We start from the raw sequence: 22,325 nt of genomic DNA, 5'->3' as shown, positions 1-22,325 counted from the left end.
AATAATGTGGTACTGTAACAGGACACTTCATTAGATCTTTGAATTTAGATTAGTTTATACAACAAACAGTTAATGCAAAGGTGCCCAAACTTTGCAACAAGGCAGGCTGCATAGGCAGTTTGCCAGGTGCCTGAGAACTGTACATAATTTGCATATAAATCTATATATTATATCAATTACTACAGTTAAGGCTAAAAAAAGATTTCCATTCTAAACACTGAATTTTCACATGCTCTTAACTTTCCAAAACATTCTCCTTTTGTGCTGAAATTTTTCATGTTTGATCTCTATCTGAAGGTGAATTGTTCTGAAAAGTTTCAGCTAAATCTGTTCAGCCTTTTAAGTTTTCTGAGTATAAGCCCCACCTACTGTTCCTGTTGTATGAACAAGTACTGAGCACACATTGTGTTCTTGTAAGGATAACAGATGAACTCAAACTTCAGACTTGCTTGTTAAAGCACACTGACATCCCAAATACATGCTTAGCTAAATCTGAAGAAAAAATGGTTTAAGAGTAACCATGTTTGAAAATGTAGGGCTGATTAAATAGAAGCTTCTGCTAAGCTGCTGGCTGTGAACACTCGTGCTCACAGGTAGTTATTTCGTTCCAGGATTTTAAAAGATCAGCTGCTGAAGCAGGATAATGTCAGGTTGACTAACTGAAATGATTTGGACCACAGGATGGAGGAGCTTTTAAGAGCAGCCAGTTTGCTTAGGTCTGGAATAAGTTGCTTACTTACAGCACCTCCGAAAGCACGTGAGCTCCAGTAACACTGTATCAGACAAGGAGCCATTGTAGGTTGTTATCTGGACAACCCAGTGAGTTCAGTGAGCAGGTGTTCACTGTGTAGTGAGTCAGGATAGGGTGTAAAACGTGCCAGATGATTAGCTCTGCTCTGAAGTTGTGTATTTGTTCAATGCATACACCATCAAAAACTTCCCCACGGCACATGGCACTGTTACAGGACTAGTTGCATTTGTCCCTTTTGTGGTCCTGTTTGAATGCACCCCCTCAGATGTCAGGACTTGTGCTTGTATCTATCCTGGGGTGGAATTCCACAGTTCTCCCACTCTTAGACTGAGCCCTGAGCTACAGCATTGAGAAAATGGATTTTAAAACAGCCTATACACATCTGTCTTAACAAAAGGCTGATGGTAAACTAAGCATGTCTAACTTCTTCAGACACCGTTAGAGGAGCATTCTGTATCTCAGCCTAGTTCTTTCAAACAACTCCTGCCTTTGCTGAGAAAGAGAGCATGCCTTTTTTAAACTCTCATGGCTTTTTTTAGTCTTCTGCATTCCGGGCCTTTAGCCATTCTAGACAAAATTAGTTTTGCAGTTTGGCTGGGGAGAAGATTTTCAAAGCTAACAGTTTGGGTATTATCCCTTAACAAGTGTGAAGTGTTTGCTATGGGGTGGTTTATCTTGAGCCATTTCTTCCTTTCCTGCTTGTCTTTCTAGACAGCTCAATATTAAACTAAAACAATACAGTCATAATGCAAACATCCCAATAACCAGGTCAACATGCAGCATTTTTGAATTATTACCAACCAGCTCCAAATCCATCAACATGTATGACGAACTCCACAGAACTGAAATCCTCTATGGTTCTTTTTCTGCACAGTTTAAATCCAGCCAAACTGCAGGGAGTGCATCAGACCTCTGTGTAACAATTTGAATTAATCAGGGTTCAGATAATTGAGGTTTAACTATGATGCATTACAAGATATTTGTATATTCTGCTGGTGAAGCCTATGACATTTTTGTGTTATGCAAGCTAAATGTGGTACTAGAAAGTCCAGAGAAGGTAAATGCAAAGAAACTATTACCAATGCAACATTATGATTGTAAACTCAAGCACTCAAATCAGGAAACTCAAAAGGCTAAGATTTCTCTTGCAAAGTTAACTCAGCCATGTTGCTCATAGGAGGTATTTTTTATTCCTAGTTTCCAAGTTAAATACATGTATTATTGTTTGGTACAAATGAATGTAGTAGGACATGCAACATGAGTTAATTAACACTGAGTGTTAAGAAAACCTTGAGGGAACACCATGGAAAATTCCAGTCTAATCTGGCCAACAAATAAGGAAATGCCAAACAAAAGTGTTAAAATTTGCTTTTATTTTTCTTTAGACGAGAATTCTAGGCAAACCGGTGTGCCTTGGTTTCACAAAATATTTTTCCAATACACAAACAATGGTTTTAAAAGTGTTGTCAGAAGTATAAACTGAGAGTCAGGCCATCTCCTTTTGATGGAGATCATATCAAATACCAGATTTTTCTCTTTAGTTATTGTACTCTTGAAGAGCCTGCGCCATGAAGAGTTTGCCCAGGTTCTGTGCAGTAAACTCCTTGATATTCTGGCAATAGTTATTAATTTGACCTGTCAACAGGAAAAAACAAAAAACTCTGATTATGATTTAAAATTCAAACAGCATTTGTTATTAAAACATACCATTTCTATAAGGTAGAACAGCATCCTGCACAATTTGACTGCTCCTATGCTTAGAGATTTGAAGGAGTCTTTAAATACGCAAATAGAGTTCGGAAGAACAGGAAATAAATAAGCAGAATGGATAAGTTAGTATGCATTAAAATGAATTATCACTTCTGTAAGCAGAATCCAATTTTAATTCCAAAAAAGTTGCATCACATGCAACTTCTGAAAAGGCAGCTGAACGATATAAAGGATAAACAATTCATGGTGCTGTGTGGGATGCTTAACCACATCAATTAACTGTTTGAATTTAGAAGCCCTAAAAACACCACAAGGCTAAATTTCAGTTTAATTCTTACTCATTTGCTGTCCCAGTTAAAAAAGAATCATCATATGTGTTCCACTATTAGTTTGAAAACTTTCCCATCTGACGTTTAATTGGCCATGTTTTCACCAAATATTTCACTTTATTAGCAATTTCAAAAATCCTTAGGCTATGAAGACTTGTCAGTGCTATACAGATCAAACATCTCCATAAAACCATTTTTATACAAGTGCTTCTACAAGTTATTTATCCTGTTTGTCAGGAATAGCAAACCAAAGCCAGTTTAATCAAAATTAAGACTGTTTAGCAGACCAATAAACTTTCAATTTAATGCTCTATTTAAAAGTTTTTAAATGACTCAGACGCAAAACAGTTACGTTTTATTCTTTATCTCCAAACTTAACTCCATATGAATTGAAGAAGTGGATGCTTTCAGTTCTTCCCCAACTATGCTAAAGAGAACAAATGGAGAAAGTGTTTTGGCTGAAGGCTATTTTTGCTTTGGAGTATAATTGTTTTCACTTTCCCTTCTCGTAGAAGACTGAGCCATAACCCACCATCATAAAAGCAAGCACACTCACTTTCTCTATCACATTGCGTAAAACGTTAGCGTGTATTTTTCAAGTAGCATTGTGCTGCTAAGATTCATTATCCAAGACAAATTGTACCAAGACAACACTCAGAATTCTGAGACCTCAGAAGGATTAATAAACCAGGACACTTATTGTTTTAAAGCTATACTATAAAAGTGACTCACCAAAGCTTGTTTTTTCCCTCATTTGAATTGTTTCAAGCAACAAGGCTAAGGGCCAATTCTTTTAATTTTGTATTTGTGTGATTGGTTAGTTGCTCATTCCTTCCACTGCACCAGACTACACAGGGCTTTATTTTAATTCTCTCTCTCGCTCTCTGTATATGATGTGTGTAAAAATCTTCCAAATTACTTCAAATGGCATGAGAATTCAAAATATCAGGGAGCTAATATATCTGAGTGCCTTTCAAGTGAATGTTATCCAATTAGTGGCAACAGTCAACTGGCTCAACAAGCAGAAGAAACTCAAATATAATCCTCATCCTAATATTAAGCAATTCTCTTTCTCGTCATGTCTCCCATCCTAGGATTCTTTGGGGGTTGGGGCACGGGGGGGGAGGGGGGGACGCTTGGGTTCTATGTTTCTGCTCCTGGCTGCATCTCTGGTATCTGTCTTGTACGTCCTACCAAGGACAGGAAACGGGAGACGAGCTGGAGTCAGGTGTGGCAATCAGTGGCTGCACAAGAGGAGAGGCTGAACATGTAGGAGAAGCCCATGCTCTGTTTCCACTCACCACTTCTTTCACTGGGAGAGAAAATGAAACTGTTCTTCACCTAGAGCTCCACTGGCCAGATTTAATTCTCCCAGCTGTGAGAGAACTAGATCTGAAGAGGAGATGAAACTACACGATCCCCACATCCACAAAAATTTAAAGCTCTCCCCTACAAACTAGCTTTAGATCTCTATTTCAGTTTAATACTGTGGTTACCTTTAAACTTAGGCTACACAATTTTTCATCAGCATTTATTATATTCCTTAGGTATTTCCCTAGAGAGACTAAGCAAAGGGAAACAGAGCAAACATGGAGATATCACATGACATCATATGTAAAGTAAAAGCAGGATATTAAAGGTTTCCGAGTAGCAGTCGTGTTAGTCTGTATCCGCAAAAAGAACAGGAGGACTTGTGGCACCTTAGAGACTAACCAGTTTATTAGAGCATAAGCTTTCGTGAGCTACAGCCCACTTCATTGGATGCACAGAATGGAACATATAGTAAGATATATATATATTATCTATTATCAGCAGGAGAAAAAAACTTTTGTAGTGATAATCAAGATGGCCCATTTAGACAGTTGACAAGAAGGTGTGAGGATACTTAACTTAAGGAAATAGATTCAATATGCATAATGACTCAGCCACCACCCAATCTCTATTCAAACCCAAGTTAATGGTATCTAGTTTGCATATTAATTCAAACTCAGCAGTTTCTCATTGGAGTCTGTTTTTGAAGCTTTTCTGTTGCAAAATTGCCACCCTTAGATCTTTTACTGAGTGGCCAGAGAGGTTGAAGTGTTCTCCTACCGGTTTTTGAATGTTATGATTCCTCATGTCAGATTTGTGTCCATTTATTCTTTTGCATAGAGACTGTCCGGTTTGGCCAATGTACAAGGCAGAGGGGCATTGCTGGCACATATCACATTGGTAGATATGCAGGTGAACGAGCCTCTGATATTGTGGCTGATGTGATTAGGCCCTATGATGGTGTCCCCTGAATGGATATGTGGACAGAGTTGGCACTGGGCTTTGTTGCAAGGATAGGTTCCTGGGTTAGTGTTTTTGTTGTGTGGTTGCTAGTAAGTATTTGCTTTCGGTTGGCGGGCTGTCTATAAGCGAGGACTGGTCTGTCTCCCAAGATCTGAGAGAGGATATTTTTCAGGATATTAAAGGGTAACAACTGTATTTTCCTGTGGCTATGAAGTGAGAAAGATCTCCAGAACCATTACCTGCAATAAGCAGTGAATCCATTCTGGCAGGGGGTTGTGGAGGTTTGAACAGTTTGCTCATGTCCTCTTCAGGAAGCGGAGGCTCTCCTCGACTCTGTCGCTGTAAGTTTTCTTGCTGACGTCTCTGCTGGTACTGGAAACAATGCAACAAACAAAGATTGTGGTAGGATTCTTAACACAAGTATAGCTCACTAAAGGGAAGCTTCTCAAGTGAAGCCAACAAAGGAATTAAAGGAGTTACTTCACCCATATGTGGATTTTATTTAATAAAACCTGCCCAATCCCCCAAAAGTACAAACCAAAATTAACTACACTCAGAATGCCTATATATCAATAGGGGTTTTATTAAAAAATATGTTTAACTTTACTTTTGAGTTGGGACTTTTGTAAGCAGAAAGATGTACTGTAACATTCTGTATTGGAAGGAGGTTACAATCCATTTTTACTGAAGCTAAGTCAGCAGTATATTTGATAGAAAGATCAGCAGGGTGCAAAAGACTCAATTTTCTCAAACAGTCAAATGAGTAGCTAGAATTTAAGTGTGTACAAGAAGCCAATTACCTTAAGTAATTTTGCAGCAGATAAAAATAAATACATACAAATTTAGAAATTCCTAAGTCCTACATCAACACAATGTTGTTGCTGTATGACAGGAGGAAAAGACCCCTTAATAACATTCTCTTCAGCTGAAGAGTGAAAAGCACAAATTAACGATACAGAGTTGGTTAAAACAAGTTATTGTCCATCAGTACATCTCAAGCTTTATTAGTTCTTTTATGCATTACAAGTGCTTGGGTATGTTGCCACTTAGAAGTCATTACTGTATGGGCCACTAGAAGGAAGAATTAAAGTAATTTGACTGGTTTCAGAGTAACAGCCGTGTTAGTCTGTATTCGCAAAAAGAAATGGAGTACTTGTGGCACCTTAGAGACTAAGCTCATGCTCAAATAAATTGGTTAGTCTCTAAGGTGCCATAAGTACTCCAGTAATTTGACTGGTTTATCAAAGAAGGTGTTTACAGTTTGTTCTTATAGTTCTTCCCTTTTCAACTCTATTTTTACAATATTTTTAAATTAAGTGAAGCAAGACCACTTTTCAGCCATTAGCTGAATATTTATGTTTTTACAAAATGTTACATTTATGTTTAAAGAGATATAAATATTTTAGAAGCCATTTAACATATTTTGTGTGGTACCATACATATAAAAATGAATGTTGGGATTAGCTAGATAAATGCAGATAGTAAAGGCATAAACTTTAATCTGTATCTTGCTCACTTAAACTCATAGCAAATGTATTTAAATATGAAGGCCAAAAGTCACACATGATACCTTAATCATCAGTTTGATACATCAGCGCAGAGGTAGCTGAATGCATTTCAGTATGCTATCAGGTACGAAATGTTGTCAATCAACAATTTTTCAGCAGCAATGACAAATGTGGTCTTCAGGCCACATTAATAAAGAAAAGGTTAAACATTCATATATCTGCATGTGAGGGAGTTACATTACATTGCACCATCCACTTCTCAGCAGCTGGGTTCTTGTTTCTTATCAAAATTGCTTTCTCTTAATCACAATTGCTCCGTTTTATAAATGAAGTACAGACTGCTAACTACACTGCAATGATCCACTACTAAAGCAATTAAAGTTAGTAAAGAAATGAGGTGCAACACCCTGGAACCTACTTCACTTGGATTTTCCAAATAAATGCCTCTTTGCATTATTCACATAACCTGGGCAATACAAAGTGAAAACAGAGTTTGTCATCTGATGTTACTATCTCTCTGTTCTAAGTAGGCAGATGTTTGTGGCAAAGCGTTTCAAATAATGCACAGAAAGTTAGCTTTCTGAACAAACCTCTATATGTAGCAGCTGACATGCAGTGAGCTTCTAATGTGTAGTTTGAATGGTATTAAATGTAGCCTTATACGATGCTTCACCCTCATTTTGTGGGGAAAAAAGCTTTGATTCAGCTTCTCTCAGCTACCAACCTGGTGTTTCTGCTGCTGCTGCTTGCTTGTGTTCCTCAGGTAAGTGTTGTATTTAACTATATCCTGGCTCATTTCATCCACTCTGTCCATCAGTAATTGCAGGCTCTTTCCCAAGTGATTACTGAAATACAAGCATAATTTCTTACTGGTAAACCATAAAAATATTTTGAAATTCAAATGCATTACAAAAGTCACTTGACCACTGTTCTTGCCCAATAGTACAGCTAGTTAGTTTCCTTCTATAACTTCAAAGTAACATGGTATGCATTTATTGAAAACCATTTATTGTTTAAGGACAATTCTACTAGAATGTCTGCCACTTACCACCCAATGTATTTCAATGCTTTTCTTTAAAAAAAGAAAACTGGAGAGAGGAAGTTACTGCTAGTGAAAGTCCAGGCCCAGTATAACCACGTATCTATCTAGGTATTTATTTGGCTTCCATCATCATAATATCTAAGCATCCATGGTCATAGCTTTCTGTACATCTATACTTAGCAGCTAACAGGGAGCTTCAGGGGTAGTAGTGGTTTCAGTCAGGTAGAGTGTGCAACCAGAAAGAAGGTGTGGGAAGACTCCCTCACTTAGCTCCGTAAAGCCACTTCCTAACCTCAATCACCTGCAATCCAGGCCAAATGTATCCAAAAACAGCGTGACAGATTTGTGATTCTGCACCCCTAAACAGTTTCAATACAAGGGCTATGTTCCAAATGTTTAGTTTAAAGTCACTGTTAGCCCTATGCAATCTTCTTGGGTCTCTTGATGGATCAGTTAAATATTCTTCAAGGCTTCATAAAATTAACTAGGCTACCAAGCCACACTTGGAAGTTTTGAAGACATCACTTGCCCTTTAGTCATTGACAGACGGAGTTGCTTCCAGTCAGGCCAATTCAACATTCCATCCTGCAGGCCATATAGAAGCAGCAAGGCTGGGTGGGTCCAATTTACGTTGTATGATCGGCAAGCTTGTCCAGACAAATGCAGTCTGTTTAACAATTTTTATTACCACTTTTTTTTTTTTTTTTAGCAATTTATGTTCAGTATTTTACAGGACAAGATGGTTTTCACCCAAGAGCTCAGAAGGAACTCAAATATGAAATTGCAGAACTGTAATTTGAAACCTATTGCTGAAACAAAACTCTGTACCAGATAACTGGAAGGCAGCTAATGTAACAATAGTTTTTAAAAAGGGCTCCAGAGGTGATCCTGGCAATTACAGGACAGTATGCCTAACTTCATTGCTGGGCAAACTGGTAGAAACTATGGTAAAGAACAGAATGATCAGACGCATAGATGAACATAACATATTGGGGGAAGAGTCAACACGGCTTTTGTAAAGGGAAATCATGCCTCACCCATGTATTAGAATTCTTTGAAGGTGTCAACAAGCATGTGGATAAGCATGACCCAGTTGACAGAGTACTTGGATTTCCAGAAAGCCTAGACACAGGTCTCTCACCAACTCTTAAGGAAACTAAGTAGTCATGGGATAACAGGGAAGATTCTCTCATGGACCAGTAACTAGCTAAAAATACAGAAAAACCAAAGCATAAGTGGTCAGTTTTTCACAATGGAGAGAGGTAAACAGCAGGATCCCCCAAGGATATGTACTTGGACCTGTGCTGTTCAACATACCCAAATGATCTGGATAATTTCAAGATTTACAGGAAGATCTCACAAAACTGGGTCACTGGGCAACAAAGTGACAGATGAAATTCAACCTTGACAGGTCAAAGTAATGCACATTGGAAAAAATAAGCTCAATTACACATATATTATGTGTAGTTCTCAATTAGGTGTTACTATTCAAGAAAGACTGAGGAGTCATTGGGGACAGTTCTCTGAAAAGTTCAACTCAATGTACAACAGTGGTCAACAAGGTTAATAGAATGTTAGGAACTATTAGGAAAGGGATAAAAAAATGTAGAAAATATAATACCACTATGTAAATACATGGTGCATCCACACCATGTATTTAATATTGTGTCCATTTCTGTTCACCCCATCTCAAAAAGCAGAATTGGAAAGGTTCAGAAAAGGGCAATGAAGGTGATCAAGGGTATGGAATGGCTTCCATATGAGGAGATACTAAAAATATTAGGGCTGTTCAGATGAGGAAAAGGGCGATATGACAGATGTCTTTAAAATCATGAATGTTGTGGAAAAAGTGAATACAGAAGTGATATTTAATTTTTTCCACAATACAAAAAACAGAGGTCACCGGATTAAATTAATAGGCAGCAGGTTTAATACCAACAAGAGGAAGCACTTTTTCACACAACACAAAGTTAACTTATAGAACTCATTGCCATGGGATGTTGTGATGGCCAAACATATACCTGGATTCAAAGGACTAGATAAGTTCATGGAGGATAGGTCCATCAATGGCTATTAGCCAAGATGGTCAGCGATGCAACCCCATGCTCTCGGTGTCCCTGAACCTCTGACTGCCAGAAGCCAGGAGGGGAAGACTAGGGTAGATCTCTCCAAAATTGCTGTGTTCTGTGTACTTCCTGTGAAGCTCTGGTACTGGCCATTGTTGGAGACAAGATGGACCAGTATAGTCATACTTATGTCCTTGAGCAAATTAACTTTTTTCACAAAACTTTTAGTATAGTATTTATGGTAACAGAATTCATACCAAATAGGAGTGTGGGGGAAGCGATATTGTTGCTCTGTATTTTACCTCTTTGACTGATTGGAAGCAGGGCTTGCTGGCTTCAGAGTTCAGAGTAACAGCCGTGTTAGTCTGTATTCGCAAAAAGAAAAGGAGTACTTGTGGCACCTTAGAGACTAACCAATTTATTTGAGCATAAGCTTTCGTGAGCTACAGCTCACTTCATCGGATGCATACTCTGGAAACTGCAGAAGACATTATATACACAGAGACCATGAAACAATACCTCCTCCCACCCCACTCTCCTGCTGGTAATAGCTTATCTAAAGTGATCACTCTCCTTACAATGTGTATGATAATCAAGTTGGGCCATTTCCAGCACAAATCCAGGTTTTCCCACCCTCCGCGCCCCCAGGCATTGTTTATTAGCACTGTAGTGTCCAGGAAGTGGATCTCTTCATAGAATCATAGAATATCAGGATTGGAAGGGACCTCAGGAGGTCATCTAGTCCAACCCCCTGCTCAAAGCAGGACCAATCCCCAATTTATGCCACAAATCCCTAAATGGCCCCCTCAAGGATTGAACTCACAACCCTGGGTTTAGCAGGCCAATGCTCAAACCACTGGACCAGGCTGAGGTTGATGGTGGGATGGAAATTGTTGAAATCATGGTGGAATTCCTCAAGGGCTTCTTTTCCATGGGTCCAGATGATGAAGATGTCATCAATATAGCGCAAGTAGAGTAGGGGCGTTAGGGGACGAGAGCTGAGGAAGCGTTGTTCTAAATCAGCCATAAAAATGTTGGCATACTGTGGGGCCATGCGGGTACCCATAGCAGTGCTGCTGATCTGAAGGTATACATTGTCCCCAAATGGTCACATAAACACCACCCTATACCGGAAACCTACTGACCGCTATTCCTACCTACATGCCTCCAGCTTTCACCCGGACCACACCACACGATCCATCGTCTACAGCCAAGCTCTGCGATACAACCGCATTTGCTCCAACCCCTCAGACAGAGACAAACACCTACAAGATCTCTATCTAGCATTCTTACAACAACAATACCCACCTGCGGAAGTGAAGAAACAGATTGATAGAGCCAGAAGAGTTCCCAGACGTCACCTACTACAGGACAGGCCTAACAAAGAAAATAACAGAACGCCACTAGCCGTCACCTTCAGCCCCCAACTAAAACCACTCCAACGCATTATTAAGGATCTACAACCTATCCTGAAGGATGACCCAACACTCTCACAAATCTTGGGAGACAGGCCAGTCCTTGCCTACAGACAACCCCCCAAACTGAAGCAAATACTCACCAGCAACCACATATCACACAACAGAACCACTAACCCAGGAACCTATCCTTGCAACAAAGCCCGTTGCCAACTGTGCCCACATATCTATTCAGGGGACACCATCACAGGGCTTAATCACATCAGCCACACTATCAGAGGCTCGTTCACCTGCACATCCACCAATGTGATATATGCCATCATGTGCCAGCAATGCCCCTCTGCCATGTACATTGGTCAAACTGGACAGTCTCTACGCAAAAGAATAAATGGACACAAATCAGATGTCAAGAATTATAACATTCATAAACCAGTCGGAGAACACTTCAATCTCTCTGGTCATGCAATCACAGACATGAAGGTCGCTATCTTACAACAAAAAAACTTCAAATCCAGACTCCAGCGAGAAACTGCTGAATTGGAATTCATTTGCAAATTGGATACTATTAATTTAGGCTTAAATAGAGACTGGGAGAGGCTAAGTCATTATACAAGGTAGCCTATTTCCCCTTGTTTTTTCCTACCCCCCCCCCCTTCAGACGTTCTGGTTAAACTTGGATTTATGCTGAAAATGGCCCACGTTGATTATCATACACATTGTAAGGAGAGCGGTCAGTTTGGATGAGCTATTACCAGCAGGAGAGTGAGTTTGTGTGTGTGTGGGGGGGGGGTGAGAAAACCTGGATTTGTGCTGGAAATGGCCCACCTTGATTATCATGCACATTGTAGGGAGAGTGGTCACTTTGGATAAGCTATTACCAGCAGGAGAGTGAGTTTGTGTGTGTATGGGGGTGGGGGGGTGGGAAAACCTGGATTTGTGCTGGAAATGGCCCACCGTGATTATCATGCACATTGTAGGGAGAGTGGTCACTTTGGATAAGCTATTACCAGCAGGAGAGTGAGTTTGTGTGTGTGTGGGTTTTTTTTTTTTGTTTTTTTTTTGGGGGGGGGGGGGGGGGGTGAGAAAACCTGGATTTGTGCTGGAAATGGCCCACCTTGATTATCATACACATTGTAAAGAGAGTGGTCACTTTGGATGGGCTATTACTAGCAGGAGAGTGGGGTGGGAGGAGGTATTGTTTCATAGTCTCTGTGTCTATAATGTCTTCTGCAGTTTCCACAGTATGCATCCGATGAAGTGAGCTGTAGCTCACGAAAGCTTATGCTCAGATAAATTGGTTAGTCTCTAAGGTGCCACAAGTACTCCTTTTCTTTTGGCTTCAGAGTGAGCAGCGCTCAGCCATACTTGGCTTCAGGCCAGTTAGTCACACAGACTCAATTCTTCTTTTCTCTACTGAAATACATTACCAGCAGTTTTTAGTTAGTCACCCTGTTTTGTGTACTTATACATCAGAATCATATAACCACTACTCCTCTAGACTGTCCATATGATTATTTCCCTCCATCTTTTACAATGCATTCTCTCCATACCCTTCGCCTGTCTAAAGGTTCTTTATGTGCTGTATTCCAACTGGAAACAACCAGCAGATATGATAGTGGCATAAATCTAAGGGAATAGTATATAGTTTACCCCCCGCACCCCTCCCCACATACAAACGTAGCCTTCAAAAGTGAAAACTGCTCCTGCAAAAGCTAGGAAATAGAGTTACAGCTTAAAGCAGCTTGTGCACCAAGCACAGCATGGTATATACTGAGAAAGTAGCTAAGGGAGCTCATCATTGTCTTTAAGTATTGGACCTGCTATTTGACAATTCACTCTAAGCAGAGTCTCCTATTCATTCAGCTGAGAACCTTATGATTAGTTTTACCCCACTATTTATTTTCTACTCAAGTTTTAAAACCTCTTGGGGGGGGGGGGGGAAGAGGGGATAAAAGCTTCAACTACACAGCAGCAAGAAAGGTGTCCCTATAATTATTTTTGAACTTCCTGCTTTGTTTTTTGTTTTGGGGCTTGTTTTTTTAGCATTTTAACTGTATGATATTAGAACTGTGGAATACTGCCATGACCATGGGTGTGTGTATCTTCCGTTTTTTACAGAGTTTATATTACCCAGAGTGTTTGCACTGGATATTATCAGAAGCAAGTGCCTATGCGTACATGCACACTAATGGCCTTGTAGGGCATGTGGGTATCACAAATACATAATTATTTTACAGATAGTGTCCACATGAAATATAGCTAGTTACAGAGAATGATTTTATGTGTATCTCTGGGGCCAGTTCAGTTTAGCAGAATACTGAAACAGGGAGTTATTGTTAGAAGTTGTAGTAATATGGTGTTTGCTTTCACTGCCGGGGAAACTAAAAGCCGAAAACCGATAACTTAAACAGATGTGAACGGAGACATGAAGTGATAAGTATGCTCCAACTACAGGACCAACTTTTCCAGTTCTCTCACACATCTTATGCCAATTCTTGCTCCTACCTCCTTTAAAAAAATAAAGGGCCAACAGGAACTATTTCGGAGAGTGTAAATGGACATAGACCTGCTTCATAGATGTGTGTGTATGAAACAAATGAAATAAAAGCTTGTTGTACAAAGCCTGACAGGAATCCATATTTAATAAAATACGAACATAATACTTGGTAAAACAAAATTAGTGAAATTGTTTTAGTCACCCTCTACAACAAAAGAATGTATGGCCCCATGTCACTCAGCTGGTATGGTGCAGTAAATCCATACAGGTAAAGGGGAGTTTATTAAACACCTAAAACTTATTTGTCAGGTCCAAATGCCAGGCAAAGGAGACATATCATCTAAGGAAAGACATCTGTGGAAGAGGCTCACTTTTGCATAAAAATTTAGGCTTCTGCACAGTTTCAATCTCTGCAGAGAAAATTTAGTAATAAAGACACTTATTTAGAAGATGCTATTCCCTTCCATAGGAGCTATAACAATACATTGCATTCAGCTCTACATATAAGATATCTCACTGAATGGATTGCCCAATTCATTTTTCCCCCTTCAAATAAAGATCAGGGACAGAGTAGCAAGAGTGTGTATAAGAAAAATTGTGTGGCAGTTGCACTGTTTGGGAAGGGCCAACCAGCCTCTCTGCAGCCACTCTTCCTCCTTCTCCCTGTAAGAAACTATGTCCCCTTCTGCCACAACGTGCCCCTCTTCCTGTGGTGGGATAGCTCTGTGTGACCAAGATGGTGATAGAAAACCCTGTTACTTTGATTTAGGGGTTTGAGGTGCTGAGAGAGCACTTTTACATGCCGATGTGGGAACAGGCTTTAAAAAGGGCATAGGGCTAGGAGTCAGGAGACTTGAGTTGTATATTCTCAGTTCTGTGCCTCTCAACAACAAACTTACGCACTCTCTGCCTTAGTTTCCCCATCTGTAAAATGGGGATTGTCATAATTACCTTGATCTATACAGCACACTGAGATCTATTAATGAGAAATACTACATGGAAAGGCTAATATTGTTTTTGAGAACCAAGTAACTCATGTCATTTATACAAAAATATTGAGGCTGATACTTGAAAACTATGTGTGCCAAGTAGATGTTACTACAGTAAGTATTCAGCGCATTATGAAAAAATTAGTTTAAGACAAACTGAAAAAAAATGATCCACTGTGAGTTTAGACCTCAAAATGGCTTTTTGAATTTATACTTGGTCATCAAGAGACTGTACAAGAGACGGTAAGAAGAAAGGGAAAACTGCTTGTAATTATTTCTCTCAAGATGTGAAATACCACTGACAGGATTTTAACCCCAAGTCTCAGCCCTCTATCACAAGCCTGGAAGAACTCCCCATGCTTGTGTCTCTCACCAACAGAAGTTGGTCCAATAAAAGATACTACCTCACCCACCTTGTCTCTCCACACTCTTTAAGGCATTTTGGCTCTTAGGATATCAGGAGACTGACAGAGTGCGAGCCAAATCTCCCTACTTGCTGTTGTGTGCCATCCTGAGCTTAACTGCTGCTCCTATAATGTTCTAGCCGGTTCATATTTCATGCCAGGCAAAGCTTTCAAGAAATAATCCAGTCAATATGTGCCTCAAAAGTAAAGGCGGTATCAAGATGTGAAGTCAAAACCACCTCAAAAAGATATACCTCCGAACTCAGAGACGGTGGGTGGATGAGCAAGACATAATCCTGATGAAATAAGGTCTCCAAAGAAGCAGAATGACAAGTAAGCAAGTTTTCCTGATCTGAAGATGCCAACTACCAAGATCATCAATCCAGAAGAGTAAGCAAGCTTGAGGGATCCCTCAAAAAGTGAGTAAAGCTGTAACAGGCAGCAACTTTAAGGTTAATACCATAACGGCAGCAACGTGAACAGGGATGGCTTTTAGATATACATATAAAATTAGAAGAAGATATATATATATTTTTTATAAAGGATGTCAATGTGTTTTGCATTTGTCAGGAACAGGAGTTACAGCGAGCCAGTAAGTAATCCTAACAGGCACACAGTGAGACACAATCATGCCAAATGCCTGCCTGCCATTGTCATGTGTTTTCTGCCTCAAACTAAAGTCATTACAGATGACAAAAATATTCAGCAGGTAACAGCAAAAGCCTCTAAAAGCCTCTAGGGTGACTCGGCCACTGAGGCCTTCAGGGGCACGAGGGACTGGTGGCTTGGCCCGGCACTGGAGCCTGCCCAGCTTGGCCAGGGCAGCAGAGGAGAGAGGATTTCAGGGGCCAGTGGCTCAGCCTGGCGCTGGCCCGGCTCAGCCAGGGAGGCCTACAGGGGTGGGGGGGCCAGCCCAGCACTGGGGCCAGGCTGGCGGCTCAGCCCAGTGTTGGTGCTTGAGCGACCAGCGGTTCGGCCGGATTCTTGGCTCAGCCTGGACCAGCAACCCGGTGCTCAGAGAGGCCGGTGGCTTGGCCCACTCATGTGAAGGGGGGTGGGGTTTCAGCCCAGTGCTGGGGCCAGGCCACCAGCTTGGCCCAGTGTGACTCCGGTGGGCAGGCCAGGGCTCCTCTGGTCAGGGTGTGGGGGTGGAGAGAAGGCCTTCAGGGCTCCTCCTGTTAAAGGGGGTGGGTCGGGGCTCCGGCACGTGGGGCCTCAGGCAAAAGGGGTGGGGCTGGCAGGCTAGCCTCCCCAAAACAGGGGTTCACCTGCTGCCCATTACTGAGGGGGGACATGATAAACAAACAGTCTTCAACTATGTAAAAGGTGGTTATAAAGAGGAGAGTGATAAATTGTTCTCCTGAACCATTGAGGACAGGACAAGAAGTAATGGGAAGTAATTGCAGCAAGGGAGATTTAGGTTGGACATTAGGAAAAACTTCCTAACTGTCAGGGTAGTTATGGACTGGAACAAATTACATAGGGAGTTCTGGACTCTCCATCATTGGGGGGTTTTAAGAACAGGTTGGACAAACACCTGCCAGGAAAGGTCTAGATAATACTTAGGACTATCTCAGGGCAGGGGATTGGACTAGATGACCTACTGAGGTCCCTTCCAGTCCTATATTTCTGTGATTCTATAAGGAAGATCTGATCTATCACTTACCCAATAGACACTATTTGTGAATATCAGTCACAGACTGATTGTGTGTCCAACTGTGTTTTTACCCTACTAAGTACACGGAAACCAGAAGCATATTGTGGGACACACCCCCAACCCCTACAGCTGCAAGGCATCCTGACATTGGAGGTAATGCCTAGCACTTCCCTGTGTGTTTATACCAAATATGGTGGCCTGACTGTCTGTTACAATTTGGGTCACCTTTGGAAATATGCCTCTTAAGATCCTTAATGTTTTCAGAACCACACTCCTCCAGAATACAAATATGCGAGGAAAGGTTTTACGAGGAAAGACCAAGTTGCAAAGGAATGGCAACCTTATTGGATGAGGTTACTTGGCTCAGGTATCTATCATGCAACCTGTAGATTCCTGGACATGTTTCAACACAAAACCTGCTGCTTGGACAGTTTCTGGAGAAATGTTAGATCCTCCCATGAGAAGTCATAATCTCTTTCCGCTGCAGTGAACGTATCTTATCTGAAAAGTAGTTTTCCAGCTCCTCCAAATCCAAACAACTCTTCATCCCCTTTACCTTCAGCTTGACCCTCCCGCAAATTATCTAGGCAATGGCATCTACCCTGGACTGAAAGTATCTCTCAAAAAATCCCTCCATTCCAAATATGCTGAGAGTGACAATTACTCCCACCAGAGAGTGAGAGGATGGCCTGTGTCAGGGCAACCTTGAATGAAACTGGAAAAATGAGTGCCATGACAGGCAGAAGCACAGCTCCTACAGGCCTTTGCTGATCATGGTCAAAAGGGAACTCACTGGAAGGTTCCAGAGGCACTGCTTCAGCTCAGATGGCAACTAAACAACTAATAGTGGGTCTGGCTCGCACACTGCCCTTATAGGTCAAAAGAAACCTTTAAGAACTTGGAGTCAATTTGGTACTGGTAAGCCTAGACCAAGGAGTGAGAATTCTGGCATCTCATTGTGATGGAATGCAATTCTGTCACGCTGGTCTCTTCAGAAAAAGAAGGATTACATATTGAAACCATCACACAATAGTCAACACATCCCATCTTCTACACCACAAAATAATTCATCTTCTTCATCAGCCCAGTAATTGAAACCTGTGATAAAATTATAATCAACATTTCTTATACTATTGTCCAGGGGTATTTTGCCAAAAAACAATATTTACGACAGCTAAATGCTAGAAATCGTTCTCATTTCTAATCTACAACAAAAATTACTAAAATAAAAAAAAATATTTTTAGACTCTATTGTATACTCTGTTAAAAAGCCATAGAGACTTTATTATAAGAACTTACACATTCATTTTTAAATTTTAAACCAAATAAAATCAGAATTTTAAGACTTTTTAAAAAAGAAAAGGAGTACTTGTGGCACCTTAGAGACTAACCAATTTATTTGAGCATGAGCTTTCGTGAGCTACAGCTCACTTCATCGGATGCATACCGTGGAAACTGCAGTAGACATTATATACACACAGAGACCATGAAACAATACCCCCTCCCACCCAGCAGGACAGTGGGGGTGGGAGGGGGTATTGTTTCATGGTCTCTCTGTGTATATAATGTCTACTGCAGTTTCCACGATATGCATCCGATGAAGTGAGCTGTAGCTCACGAAAGCTCATGCTCAAATAAATTGGTTAGTCTCTAAGGTGCCACAAGTACTCCTTTTCGTTTTGCAAAGACAGACTAACACGGCTGTTACTCTAAAGACTTTTTAAACAATTATACTGGAATCAGAAGGCAATTATAATGGAAGATGAAAATGAATACCTAACAGAGATCAAGAGAGAAGTGAAGTTGTATAAGGTCACACTTTATTCAACATTTATAGTGACTAATGAAATTAATCAAAAAAACACAAGAAGGTATTAAGAGAAATGGAAAATGAATGACTAACACTCACTATGAAGATGACAAAGCTGTTGGATGATTCAGAAGAAGGTCTGAGAAAGTTGGTGGAGATTATGTATGAATACAGCAAAGAAGATGGTCTAGAATAGAATGTGGACGAGACAAACTACGGTGGTTTGCAAGGATCACAGGAAAACAGGCAAGGTTTCAGTAAATGACACAGTCATATAGTGAGAAAGACATTATTGCTACTTAGGAAGCATCATTACAGAAAATAGAAGACTGGACATTGAAATAAGCACCTGAATAGCAGAACAAAAGATATTCTGGAAGATTAAACATCTGATGAGAAGGGACATAAATCTGAAAACTAAATTCCAACTCTGAAAAACCGACTTACAGGTGTGAAACACAGACATTCAAACAAATAGATAATAAAGAAACTGCAATTCTTTGAATTATGGGGTAATAAAAGAATTCAGAAAAAATATGAACAGATTGTGTAACCAACAAAAAAAGCGTTGGAGAGTATGGGAACTCAGTAAACACTCATTAGAGACCTTCTGAAAGAAAGATTCAATTTGCAGGGCACATTAGAGGTTCAGCAGGCAATTTATGTTTACAGACACTGGAATGGACAGTTGATGGCAGAAGACGACGAAGCAGAAAAAGATCATGGATGGACAATATGGTAACTTGGGTGGATGAAAAGGACTATTCATTCACAAGGAGATTAGCAGAGGATCATATGGAATGGGCTGCCATGGTTGCAAACTTTCAGTAATAGAGATGCCATGTAAGAGGAGACAACCCGACTCTGGGCTCTCAAACTCTCAGCAAACCTAATGTGACTTTTTAGCAAAATGGATACCAACAACACACCAGGCTTAGTAAAGTCAATCATTATTGAAATCTCTTTTCAAGTACTATATTCTTTTTTAGGAGGGTTGATCATTTTTAACTGCGTATTATTGGCTCAGGAGAACAGATGTGATTTTTTTTTAATAAAATCATTCATATATTATATTTGACAAAAACAATCGAACTAAAGATATTGTTCTATTTTGAGATCTGTTTGGCAATTTTTGTAGGTGCTGAGCATTAGCTGGACCTACAAAATGATTTCTTTAAAGTGAAGAAACACACACTAACTATTAAGGTTACTGGGTACACGTTGAGTATGTAAATTAGGTATTCTCTGAATTTCAAAACTCTGTTTTTACCATGTAGTTTTTGCTTCCCTCAAAGCAGGACAGGAGGGATGACATCTTGGCTCCATTAAAGTCAATGGCAAAACTCCCACTGATTGCAACAAGGCTGGGATTTCACCATGGCGTTAAAGTGTAGCTTGGGAACATGAATAAAGATACGACCATTATTTTAACAAGTACTTACCTTCCAGCCAGACTGAGCAATTCGTGTTTATCTGCTACTGCCGATTTCTTTTCCAGCTCCCAAAGCATAACATTGATCAGGTACGAATTCTTAATTATAATGGGCACCTCTTCAAACATGTGCTCAAATGAAACATTTGCTTTTTTCAATCTGTGAAGCAAGTTTAAATAGTTTTTATACAACCTGCAATTTTGCTCCTTGGGGTCTCTATTCTTGTTCTAGCAACAGCCAGCTTGTGATTCCGTAGAGCCCTAGATTTCCAGACCTCCACTGCCAAGCAACACTCAAGCCTCTTTGGTATGAGGCATTTGCATGGAAAAACTTTACATTTATAAAGCCTTGTAAAAACTACCCAAGTGAAAAAGCCCTCAAAAGTAAAGCAGATACTTTAATCGCTAATGTGCTATTTACAAGAATAAACCTCCAGCAAAAGACTACAATGGCAACATTAACTCTGCCCCACCAGAATATTTTACTGTTTTCCTTACCATCAGTTTTTCTTAATTGGAAGTGACTAGTCACCACACAGCTCTGGAATAAGTTCTAAGTTCACAATCACTATGTTACAATGAAACACACTAATGTTTCTATGGAAAGCTGCAGTCTCGAGTAAGTGAACATATAACTTTAAATGATTTACACAGTTAAAAAGAGGATGATGAAATATATTTAAATTCTAGTCAGAACAACAGAACAGAATTTTCTTATTTTTATAACAACATTTTACCTTACATTTATTACCCCTTACTTTTAATTTTTAAACAGAAAAAATAGACACGGATACCTTTCATCAGACCAACAAATAAAGGTACAATACACAAGTTTGGGGGTACATGTATTATGTGTACTGAGGCTGGAAACTAAAACATTCACTTCCATTTTTTAGACTAAGCAGCAAACTAGTGGAAATGTTATCTTTAGACACCGAGCAATGAAATGGTTCAGGTTTTCTGAATGAAAGCTTTGCGTGGGTTTATTTTTTGATGCTGAGCACTGAGATGATTAGGGGGAAAAGATGTCATGTTAGCAGCTGCTTCCATTGTAAGTGGTTACTCAATGGCAGGGTAAAACAAGCAACATTGTTGTAACCAATCAATCAAACAACACAATTCACAAAACATTTTCTCGCCACAAAAATAGTAAAACTTGTTATTTGATTAGCCAGTCTCAAGAACAGCTGTATTTTTAGAGGTCTCTATTTTTGGCCAAGAGATCATTTATTATTATTGATAATGTGATAGTGCTAATAGGCCTCATTGTGCTAGGCACCCTAGACTGACAGGTCTGCTTTGGAAGCACAGCAAATATTCTGAAATAAAAGTAATTTTATTCCAGAAGACAGTGCCCAAGGAATAGCTATAGCAAATAGTTATTCCAGAATCCCTATGCTCGTCAATTTCCCCCAAGTAGACAAGGCCTTAAGAGATTGATCTGTTCCCTTTCTCTATCTCTTTGTGTATTTCTGCCCTTTTGCCATCACCTCAATGTATCTCTGCCTCTGTTCCCAGTTGCAGCTGTCTTCACAACACTTAACAACCCCATAGCTGGAGTGATAGAATGCAGCACATCCTTTCAAAACATATGTTAATGTTGCTCCCCCAAGCCAACAGTAGGAGTGCTTGGAGCAACATCATCATGTCTTAGTCATTGCATTTGAGTACACATGCATCACTGGCATTACATACCTGGTTTCCACAGAAATTGACATATCACAAGAATTTTTTGTTAAAAATCTCCTTTTACCCTCCTCCTCCTCCCATCTCTTCACCCCCCCACTCCCCCCCTCAAAAAAAGAAGGATCAATGCATGAAGAGAGCGTCTTTTAAAATACTTACGCTTCTGGAGAGAAATCTTTCTCTTTGCAAACTTCCATCAGTTTGGGAGTCAGTCTGTAAGCCTTTAGCGACAGAGACCCTTGGGCAGTCTTAATGGGATCTAAGACAAAATATGGAGAAAAGACACAATCACAAAGATGATTTAAAAATAGTCTTCCTCTACTTGAATATTTCTTTGGATGGTTTACATTTTAGGAAAAATATTATATTGCATATTTATATTTAAAAACCTAAAAAAAAAAATCAGCACAACAGGGACTGTGGTCCCTTGACTAGAAGTGTAGTAATGAGATATAAAATAGACCTGAACTACTTGTAATGCACCTATTTACTCATCTAATACAAACGAGGGACTTAAAGTTATTTGTACTTAAAAGTATTTAAGAAAAGTGAAAAGTACTAATTCCTGATTTCTTTTCCTTAGCACAAACTACCCGAACAACTCACATATGATGGCTGCCTCACTGAAATACAAAGGTTTCCCCCTCACAAAAAGGCAGCTCTACCTACTATGTAGTAAAATAAAAATATTTACTAAACCATATTCACTTAATACCAACGTGAGATTTAGGATTAGTGATTGCCTAATATGAATT

The 22,325-nt window shown here is 39.9% G+C and overlaps 1 protein-coding gene across 1 annotated transcript in view; it reads right to left on the bottom strand.

Annotated features, from left to right (window-relative positions):
• Nucleotides 1-2,107: 2,107 nt before the first annotated feature.
• Nucleotides 2,108-22,325, bottom strand: part of EIF3H (eukaryotic translation initiation factor 3 subunit H) — a 120,212-nt gene continuing 99,994 nt past the window's right edge. The window contains exons 4-8 of the mRNA XM_077809865.1: nt 21,730-21,829; nt 19,895-20,044; nt 7,297-7,417; nt 5,304-5,436; nt 2,108-2,386 (exon numbers count right to left, since the gene is read on the bottom strand). Coding sequence (XP_077665991.1) covers nt 2,289-2,386; nt 5,304-5,436; nt 7,297-7,417; nt 19,895-20,044; nt 21,730-21,829 — 602 coding nt within the window. The 3' untranslated portion in view covers nt 2,108-2,288. The remainder of the gene's footprint in view (nt 2,387-5,303; nt 5,437-7,296; nt 7,418-19,894; nt 20,045-21,729; nt 21,830-22,325) is intronic.

This window comes from Eretmochelys imbricata, chromosome 2 (assembly GCF_965152235.1).
Source record: "Eretmochelys imbricata isolate rEreImb1 chromosome 2, rEreImb1.hap1, whole genome shotgun sequence".
Lineage (NCBI taxonomy): Eukaryota > Metazoa > Chordata > Testudines > Cheloniidae > Eretmochelys > Eretmochelys imbricata.
This window is presented reverse-complemented; position numbering and strand designations above follow the sequence as displayed.